This window comes from Phaethon aethereus (genome assembly GCF_964289735.1).
Source record: "Phaethon aethereus genome assembly, contig: HAP1_SCAFFOLD_789, whole genome shotgun sequence".
NCBI classification, from domain to species: domain Eukaryota; kingdom Metazoa; phylum Chordata; class Aves; order Phaethontiformes; family Phaethontidae; genus Phaethon; species Phaethon aethereus.
In genome coordinates, this window is record NW_028113881.1 from 1 (window position 1) to 9897 (window position 9897).

A 9897-nucleotide genomic window follows, 5' to 3' on the forward strand; every position below is an offset into this window, starting at 1 on the left:
GGTGGCTCCTGCCCCCCGGCCCCGGGTGTGAATCGGGGCGACTGTTGCTGATGGGTGCCCGGCACCCGCTCCCAAGCCCCCAGGGAAGGGTGCCAGCCCCGGCCCCAGCCCAGGCACACCCCGGGGACACCCACTCCGTTTTTTAGCATCTTCCCCCGGCACTTCCTCCCGAATTGGAATAAAACGGCATTACCTGCTGGGCCCAACTCGGCTTTTCCAGGAGTATTTAACTTTGCCGGTCCCTCCTGGGAACCAAACAAGCGGCTCAACCTCACCAATCTCGCAGCTTTGGCAGCCAAAGTTGCCTCTAGTCTTCTTATTTGTCACAGAACCGCCGTGCTAAGGCTCGGGAGAATCTTTATTTAGTGTTGCAGATGTCACCAAGGCCCCGCAGATTGGAAATGAGTCCAAAGGATTAAGACGAGGTTATTAATTGGAGGCCTTCCCCTTTAAGAATGATTGACAGTTACTTTCTGGACAAGTAATTGCTCTAAATGTCCCCCCAGAGCGGGCCCGGGGGGGCGGCGGTGGACAAAGCTCCGAACTGCCTTCCCCACTCAGATTGTCTCCCCACAAAGGCGTCCTGCTGGAGTTTGCCGTGTAATCCCCTCATTACGGGCAAGGAAAAAGAATTAGAAAGAGGGGGAGCGGAGAAGAAAGGCCGGGGCGATGCGGGGGAGGGGGCAGGATTTCCTTCGGCTGCGGAGGCTCTGCCCCGGGGATGGGGTCCGGGGCCGGCGCCCCAAGCCTCGGCGGGATGGGGACGCTGCCGTGGTGGATGTCATCCCCAGATGGGGACGGCGAGTCAGGGGTGGCCCCAGGGACGGCGCGTGCGGCCCCGCGGGCTCCCGGTGATGCTGCCGGCGGCGCCCCGGCTGCGTGGGGACTGGGGAGGGGGCCCGGCTGTGGGCACAGGTGTGACAGCCAGCGATGGGCAGCGGGTGTGGGGACAGGGACACGGGACAGGCATGCGGTCCAGCTGGGAGGACCAAGTGTGGGGACAAGGTATGGGGTCTGGGGACCTCCTGTGGGGTCTGGGTGTGGGGACCAGGTGTGAGGACCAGGTGTAGGGACCAGCCATAAGGACCATGTCCCCTGAAGCAGCCTTGGGGATCTGGTGTGGAGACCAGGTGTGGGGAACAGCCGTGGGGACCAGGGGTAGGGACCAGGCACGCAGGCCAAGCGTGGGGACCAGCCATGGGACCGGTGTGGCGACAAGCCATGGATGTGGGCCTGAGCGTGGGGACTGGCCATGGGGACAGCCTGCGGGGACCAACTGCGGGGCCCAGCCGTGGGGATCACCCCCAGGGGCTGCCCATAGCTGTGGGAGTGTGGGGCAGAGGCAGCTGGCCTGGGGGGCAGAAACACCACCCTTCTCCTCCCCTCTCCTGCTGCTGCCTCGGGGACCCCGGCCTGGGGGACAACGGGAACATGACGATGGGGGTCCGGGGGTGCTCCGGGTGGGGGGTGCCTGGTGCTGCCTGGACCCCCTGTGCTGCCGGGCGGGTTTTGCTCTTTTCTTTCTCTGCTCACTTTTACTTTCTCCCAAAAACCTCTTCCTGCCACCTGCAAACGCCGCCGCCGCCCCCGGCCGCTGTCTCGGCTTCCTCCCACTCCCTTCCGCTCCTCACCACGGTTCCCCTTTCAGGTGGCAAATGTCACCGTGGGGCTTTTGGGCCCCCCTGCCCTGTGCCACGTGGCTGCTGGCCCACGCAGGTCCGTGCCCTCCCCACTGGAGCTGCTGCTGGCGGGACCCCACAGCCACCTCTGTGCCCTGGTTTGGGCCCCGAGGCCACCTCAGCGCCGGCGGGGCTGAGCAGCTTCGCCTGCCCCGTCTGCCACCGCCCCGGGGACAGGCTGCACAGCAGGGACAGCGTGACATGCCCCTGGGGACAGCGTGACCCCCCCGCCGTACAGCGCTGCTCAGGCCCCACCTGCGGCGGGGCTGTGCAGGGGATGCCGCCTTCAGGGGTGTCTGGGGACATCCCTGGGCGCAGGGACGGCGCGTGGGGCCAGGGATGCAAACAGGCACCTGGACACGCCGGACCCACTCGCTCCGGTGGCCCTCGGTGGTTTCCCCCAGGGTGCCCCCACAGCCCCAGCGGGCGCGGGGAGGTGCTGCCGTGCCGGGACCTGTGGTCCGTGGGGTGCCGGGGCTGGTTTTAGGAGCAAGGGGCTGCCCAGCTGCCCGGCTTTGGTGTTGCCCGCTGGGTGGTGTGTGCGGCGCCGGCTCTGCTGACCGCCTTAAGGTGTTGGCTTGCACGGTGGGGGGAGAAGGCCAGCAGGCTTATTTGCCAAATGATTATAATTGCCTTTTAGGAGCAGATAGCAAATTGATTTGCTTCCTCGTTCAAGGCCCGTAATCGCTTCATCACTTTAAAATATTAATGCTATACTTCTTTGCTAGTTTCCCAATTACCCTAATTGAAGGCAAATTGGTTAAGAAGGTGCAATGCAGAGTATCAGGGGGTTTAGTTCACTCAAATGACAGTTTTAAACCTCCCTAATCCTATTAGCGGGCAAAGCTGCTAACGCTTAGAGACGCTGCGTCAGCTTACCGGGGCTGTGGGGCCGGAGGCGGGGGTCGGGGCGGGGGGCGGCCGGGGGCCACTGGCCTCACGTGACCAGCTCGGCCAGGGATTTATCACTTTTTTAGTTCATTAAGAGGCCTTGGGCAGGCGGGGAGGTGGCAGGGGTGACCCAAAAGGGTGCTGAGCGGGAGGCAGGTGGCAGCGTGGGGAGGGCGGGGGGGCAGGACGATTAGCCAAGGAGACCTGGCGGAGGGTCCTGACCCGAATCCCAGCCGGTGCTGGGAGCCCCCACACAGCCCCACTGGGAGCACTGGGAGCCAGGCTGCCCGACGGGGTGGGATGGGGCCCCGGTGCAGGGTGGGGATGGAGGATCCTGCTGTGATGGGGCACGCTGGGGACCTCGGTGCCACCGTCCCAGTGGCTGGTGTTCAGTGTCGAGCCCCAGCCCTGGGGAGAGCGGGGACGTGGCGGGGGAACAGGGCTGCGCCGGGTGCCATGGCTGCTGCTGCCCCACTGGGGACCTGCCCGGGGGACCAGTGACGACACGGACGGCCCCATCCCGTGCAACAGGGGTGGATTTTTGTGCCTGAATGGGAGATTTTGCAATTTCTGAAGAAATGCTGGAGAGCGGGGATAGTGGTGATGGCAGGGATGGTGGGGATGGCAGGTACAGCGGGGCCACCAAACACGAGGAGGCTGCCAGGTGTCAAAGCCCTGATGTGCCTGTCGCACGCTCCCTGGGATGCTCCAGCAGTCACCAGCCCCTGAAGGGGTGCTACTTGAACGGGTGGGTGCCCGGCAGGGGAACCAAGCACCTCGTGCACCCAGGGACCTCCTTGCTGGAGCTCCTGCAGCTCCAGGTGCTCCAGTTGGGTGGCTGAGACCTGTGACTCTTGTGACAGCGATGAGCTCCATGGCACAACTCCCACCCCACCTGTGCTGGATTCAGCCACCCCCTCCCAGCCCTGCCACCGCAGCCGTGGGCAGCCCGGGGCAGGGCCGTCCCCGCAGGCCTTTCCGGAGCAGATGGCCCCGGCGTGGGGAGGATGGAGGCGGCTCAGCGCGTCCTTTCTTTCATGCAAACACAGCGTGACTCCCCTGGCGGCTCCTGCTCTGGCAGGGAGGTGCCGTTGGGGCCAGTGCTGGCGGTACATTTTACAAGGGTTCAGCTAGCTTAGTCCTCGGGGACAGGCTACTCAGGCAGATTAGACCTCACTAAAATAGGCAGGTATTAGTGATCTCAGCAGCCCCCAGCTTCCGGCACGGCACCATTTAAGACAGAGCCACTGCCGAATGCCCAGGAGCAGGGAGCAAGTCCCTGGAGGGGCAAGAGGCAGTGGAGCACCCTGGCTCCAGCCAAAGGGACCCCCCTTGCTGCCTGCGCTGGCAGGGGAATGCCTGGGGAGGATTAAATGCTGCCACCCCCCACACTGGTGCTGCCCCCAAGGGATGCCCCCAGGGGCGCACCAGGTCCCGCTGGCTCCCCGGCACTGCTGGGGTGCGGCTGTGCCTGGGGGTTGCTGCAGAAGTGGGGGACGGATCTGTCAGCCGAGCGTGATGGGCTGGTTGCTGGCTCAGAGGCTTACGGGGCAGCCCTGCTGCAGCGGGGTCATCGTGTCCCCCGCGCCCGCCCAGGACAGGGCTCCTGCAGACGGGGGGTACCGCAGGAAGACCACACTGGTGCCGCAAACGCCGTGTTTATTGAGCCAAACGGTGTGCGAGGGCCTGGGGCTGGTTCCTGGGGGTGACGGAGCATGAGGGACCACCACCCGCCCCGTCTGGGGGCTCACACCAGGGGCACCACCCCCAGGTAACGGCACCCGTAACAGCCGCACCCCCATCGCTCCCAACGCTGCCGACGTCGCCCGCCGGCGGGGCGGGCAGCGGTGCTACATCAGGGCGCATTTCTCCTTTGCTTCATCAACGGCGCCCAGCGCGCGGCCCCGCAGCGCTGGCAGGCCGAGCTCCCGCAGCTTCGTCAGGAAGGCGAAGGCCCCGGCGTCGCCATCCTCCTCCTCCTCCTCCTCCTCGCTGCGCACCATGGCCGCCAGCTCCCGCGGCGGCCCCGCCGCGCCGCCCGCCACGTGCCGCTGGGCCTCGTCCCGCTCGTCCTGCGCGCGCGGGGGAGGCGGCGTCAGGGCTGCGGGGGGGGGGGTACGGGGCCTCGCGGCCGGGGGGCGCCGGGACGCGCCGGTTCCGGGCGCGACCGGGGGGACACGCGGGCGGGCGGCGCGCGCCGGGCCGGCAGCCGTTTGCTGCCCTCTTCAGGGCTCGCCTCCCGTCCCGGGGGAGGCCTGGCAGCCGCCCGGCCTGGGGCCGACCCGAGCGTGGAGGGTCCGGGGGGGACCCCCAGGTGCCACCGCAGGCTGGTCCTTACCTGGGCCAGGTGGTACTTGTCCCGCAGGTGCATCCGCACAGTGGCCCTTTCTGCCTTCCTCTGCGCAAACGCCTTGTCCCGCTCGATCCTGCAGCAGCAGGACCTGTCACCCCCCGCGCTGCCACCCCCCACCTCACCGAGCCCCCCAGCATTGCCCTCGTCCTCTGCAGCAGTGTGGCTGTGCCAGCCCTGGGCGGGGGCGGGAGGAGAAGGGGGTGCAAAGGTCTGCAGAAGGGCTGCGAGGAGGATGTGGGGACAGGGGCCACATCCTGCCCCTCCAGCCCCAGCGAGATGCTCCGCGAAGGTGTTTTTGGAGGGACTTCGTCCTCCTGTGGCCTCTCAGCTCCCAGATGCTGGGTCACCACGTCCCCACAGCACCCAGACCCCAGGAGGTGGGACCTTAATGCAATCCCATGCTGGCCCCTGCCATCCCTTGGCTACATGGGTGCTGGGCTGGCACCCAACACCCACCACTCTGGGGCACTGGCACCCGGGGGTGCCCCTTGTCACCTGCGGTGCACCGAGCCACTGTCCCACCCCTGTGCCAGCATCCACGGGGACCTCACATGCTGCAGGGAGAGGTGCCAAAGGGCACTCGCTCTGCTCGTGTCCCTTGCCACGGCTGCCTCCCTGTCCCACCCTGGGGACAGCCCACGGCACGTGGGTCTCTGGTCCCAGTGCATGTGGGACCCAATGACCCCCCGCCCCGCAAAGCCTTACTTCTCCTCCAGCAGCTGCCGCTGGTACTCCTCAAACTCCTCGCGGGCCGTGCTGTTGGGCAGCGTGGCTGCCTTGCCATCCTTGGGGGGCCCCTTGGGCGGCTCCTCCTTGCCCCCCTGTAAGCTCTTCAGGGCAGCTGTGTAGAAGGTGGCCATGGGTGCGTAGCTGTGGCGGCCGGTGCCCGGTGCCACCCGGTCCCTGCCCGGGGCCAGCACCTGCAAGGTCAGCAGGACTGGCTGCCCCAGGGGCGTGCGGATCAGGGGTGGATTAAGGCATTAGGAAGGCCATAGGAAGCCACAGCCCATGGGGTGGAAAGACCTTCCTGTGCCGCTCGCTGCACCCAGGAGTGCTTGGGGGGACGGTGGTGCGGGGGGACAGCAAGGTGCTGCCCCATCAGGGTAATAGGGAGGCGGAAGGAGAAACTGAGCCCCAGCGCACCCCGGATTGGGCCGAACCTCCCCCATTGCACAGGCCCCAATAGAGGACAGCACCCTCATGGCCAGATCCTGATGGGGGGAGCCCTGCGCCATGGGCACCCAGAGCCACCCGCACCAGCACAGGGGGGTTGGAGGTGCAAAAAGTCAGTGCAGAGGAGGCACAAGAGGATTAGCCGAAAAAACCCAGTCGAGGGTCAAAGGACTGAAAGGAAGACGAGACAGCGGGTGGGCACACACGCACAAACACACACACGTGCGTGCGGCCCCGTGCCTCCATTAATCCCGGCTCCACCGAGACGTCGAGATTGCTTGGGGGCCGGGGGCTTCCTGCTGCCGGAGAATGTGCCCCGCTCCCGTAATCTATATGCAAGCAATTCCCATGCAGACTCTGATTAAAAGAATAATCCCCAGCTGCAGAGAGCCCCAAGGGGAGAGGGGACAGGCTGCGCGCGGGAGGCTCCGAGGGCCGGAGCTCCTGAGCCTCCCCCAAGCTTTTCCCTGTGCTTTGCCAGGCCCCAGGGAGGGATAGGCCTAATTTGAGCCCAGAGGCTTAAAGATGCTGTTGAACTAATTTCTTTGGTTTAATCAAAAAGCCCAAATCCGTGTGGTTTAGTTGGCTGCGCCCAGCATCCCTGTGCAGGGCTGGAGTGGAGCTGTGTCAGGGTTGGGGTTTCATCCTCCAGCAAGCAGAGGTGTCCCATCCTGTCCCCTGTCACTGGGAGGGGCAGCTCGAAGAGACCCCACATGTGGCACCCGCCATCCGGGGCTGAGTGTGGGGTCTGTGGGGCATGGGCCCCCTTTGGGCTGCTCTCCCCACTCCAGCAGGTTGGGGGAAATCAACCCCATGGGAACCTTCTCTGGGCTGTGTGGTGGGAAGAAGAACCCCTGCCAGGATGGAGGGAGGCTGTTGCTTCCTCTTCAGGTGCCCTGGGGGAAGAGAGACCCCCACAGCTGCTGCTGCACCTCCACCGGGACAGCGCGGCACCGCAGGCCACCCCGCTGCCCAGCCACCCCTTGCCACGCCACTCCCACCCCGGCAGGTCCAGGGGGCTTCTGGCCAGGAAGCGGGATGTGGGTTAAATGTCCCTCAGGTGCTTCAGCTCCTTCTGCAGCTTCTCCACAAGCTTCTTGAAGGATGGCCGCTTGCCTGGCTCCAGCTCCCAGCAGCTCTTCATCAGGGCATAGATGGCAGGCGGGCAGCCCTCGGGGGGCTCCATGCGGTACCCCTGCTCCAGCAGCATTGTCACCTCCTTGAGACTCTGGCAGGATGGAGAAGCCAGCTGGGACCCCCCTTTCCCCACTCCACCGGGGGCTCGCCCTGGCCAGGGTACAGTGGGATGTCCCTGTCCCATTGGTGCCAGCGGGGTGCGACCCACAGTGTCCCCCAGCACAGCACTCACCAGCTTGGGGTAGGGTGCTCGGCCGAAGGAGAAGGCTTCCCACAGGAGGATCCCATAGCTCCACACGTCCGACTTGGAGGAGAATTTCTGTGGCAGCGGGAGGAGGGGAGGCTGACGCTGGCTGGGCGCTGCGCTGGGCGCTCATCGCTCCCCGAGGGCAAGACAGGAGACAGCACTTGCCCCCTGCCGCCCCCAGCTCCCTGGGGTGCGACCCCCCTCCCTTCCCGTCACCCGCATGGCCCGGGGTCCGTCCTGCTGCATCCGGCCGGAGCTGCCCCAATTTCCACTACGCAACAGGGTGAGGACTGGTCAGGACAGAGCCCAGATTTTGGGAGATGCAGGGCTGAATGTGCCAGAAGGCACCATGGGGCAGGGACAGGTTGGCAGGAGGGGGAACGAGCAGGGGGGACCCGAGGGGGTGAGCTGCTTTGGGAGGACCCTCCAGTTCCCCCTCCCTTCCCACCATCACTTACATTGTGTTTCAGGGCCTCTGGGGCTGTCCACTTCACAGGCAGCAAAGTGGTGTCCGTGCCCTTGGGATTGACCCGGGCCAAGCCGAAATCACTCACTTTGGCCACGTTCTCCTCGGAGATGAGGATGTTGCGGGCAGCCAGGTCCCTGTGCACCAGCTTCTTGGACTCCAGGTAGTCCATGCCCTGGGCCACGTCCCTGCCGCAGCCAAGCGAGGCAGAGCACGGTGTCACCGTGTGTCCTGTGGGGCTGCCTGCGGGGACGCAGAGCACTGGTCCTCAGCCCAGAGGGAGGGAGATGGACTTACAGAGCAAACAGGAGGAGCTGCTGGGTTGGGACGAGCGCCCGTCCCCGCGTGCGCAAGAAGTTCACCAGGTTGCCCTGATAAAGGAGGAGAAATGCGTAAGGACCAGTGGGATGGGGCTGCCTGAAAATTTTGCCTCCTGCGGGGGCTGTAGTGCCCAGCGTCCATCCAACTCAGCCCCCAAACAGGGACTGTGTCCCCAGATCTGAGTGGTGATGGGCCCTGCTGGCTGAGGACTGGCTGGGTGCTCTCACCTTGCTCATGAACTCCATGACGATGTAGAGGCCGTTGTGCAGGATCACGCCAAGCAAACACACCAGGTTTTTATGCCGGACTTTCCTGAAATGGAGGGGATCGGGGTCAAGGGGTGCCTGCTTGTCCCTGGGTCACTGGGTAGGGTCGGGCCATATCCCCCCCACAGGGCACTCACGTCATGGCAGCTGTTTCAGCAAGGAAGGCCTGGGCAGTCACATCGCACTTGATGTTCTTCACAGCCACCTTCTGCCCCATATACTCGCCCTGCAGGACATCTGGGAGGGGACGTGGGGGGTCAGGCTCAGCCCCGCACCCGGCCCCCTGTGTCCCAGGCTGAGCCCCCCATGCCATGGGATGGGGAGAGGACATCAGGGGCGTCATTTGGGGAAGGCCATGGCCAGGGAACCTTCAACCCCATCTTCTTGCCTACCTCCGAACTCGCCTTGCCCGATGCGGTCTCCCAGCGTGAGGTGCTGCAAGTTCAGCAACCAGCCGGCTGGGCACGGGCACAAGGGCAGGTTAGCAGGGGCCACCAGCTGCCTTGTCCCCAAAACCCAGACCATGATCCTCTCCCGCCACCCCTACCTTTAGCCAACTCCTCCTCAGCTGACTTCATCCCGGTTTTTGGTTTGGGCTTCACCAGCTTGGTGCAGATGGCTCCCTGCTCCTTCGTGTAGTGCTGCCGAGGGATGGACAGGTGGAGGCGATGTGGTGGTGCCTCCTCTTACCCCAAGCTCGGGGCACAGAGCCGGGAAACGGCCGCAGGATGCTCTACTGAACCCCACCACCATCATCACCCTCGAGGCACCTGGAGCCCTTTCAGCTCGGGCAGTGCGAAACACCACGTTTCCCCCAACGCCGCAATTTGCAGCCTGTGTCTCAGCCCTGCTCCCCTCCGGGCACAGCCAGGGATGGACCACAGGAGATATAGGATGCTACTGGTGAGCCGGACGGCAGCTGATGGGGTTAAACCCCACAGCAGGCGCTGCAGCAGCTGATGGCGGTTTGCAGAGGCGGCAGGGAGCGGAAGTGGCAGGACAGCCGTCGCGGTTACAGAGCGGGGCCAGGGCAGCTGAAAGGGGAAAGGACCCACCTGAAAGCAGAAGCTGTGTCTAAATGAGGAAAACATATGAGAGTGGAAACCCCTGAAGAGGAGATGGGCAGCAGCTACAAGACAGGCCAAAGATGGACCTTGAGGAAGAGCTCGTTGGAAGGGCGAGAGCTAACGCAGCAGCCTGGGAGCCCTGCGGGGTCAGCAGGTGAGAGGGGGGCTCGGAGTGGAGAGAAACATGGCAAAATGCCTCAAAGCCTCAGTGGGGCTCAGACCTCACCCAGGGTCCAGGGGTGACAGAGGCTGCCAGGATCTTTGTTTTCCAATATGCCTTAAGCCCCGCTACTGCGT

The 9897-nt window shown here is 64.9% G+C and overlaps 2 protein-coding genes across 2 annotated transcripts; both read right to left on the minus strand.

Moving 5' to 3' along the window:
* Positions 1–4331: 4331 nt before the first annotated feature.
* Positions 4332–5783, minus strand: LOC309416513 (complexin-3-like; the record flags this gene model as incomplete). The annotated part of the gene is made up of 3 exons (XM_082016057.1): positions 4332–4642; positions 4909–4996; positions 5629–5783. 3 exons carry the CDS (start codon positions 5781–5783, stop codon positions 4421–4423), a joined length of 465 nt encoding a protein of 154 aa, XP_081872183.1. The 3' UTR covers positions 4332–4420.
* An 895-nt stretch (positions 5784–6678) lies between these two features.
* On the minus strand, positions 6679–9174 carry LOC309416512 (megakaryocyte-associated tyrosine-protein kinase-like; the record flags this gene model as incomplete). Its single annotated transcript, XM_082016056.1, has 8 exons — positions 6679–7324; positions 7466–7552; positions 7939–8134; positions 8244–8317; positions 8495–8579; positions 8671–8770; positions 8926–8991; positions 9081–9174. Coding segments are annotated over 8 exons (885 nt in total), but the record flags the coding sequence as incomplete, so codon positions are not given.
* Positions 9175–9897: the final 723 nt, after the last annotated feature.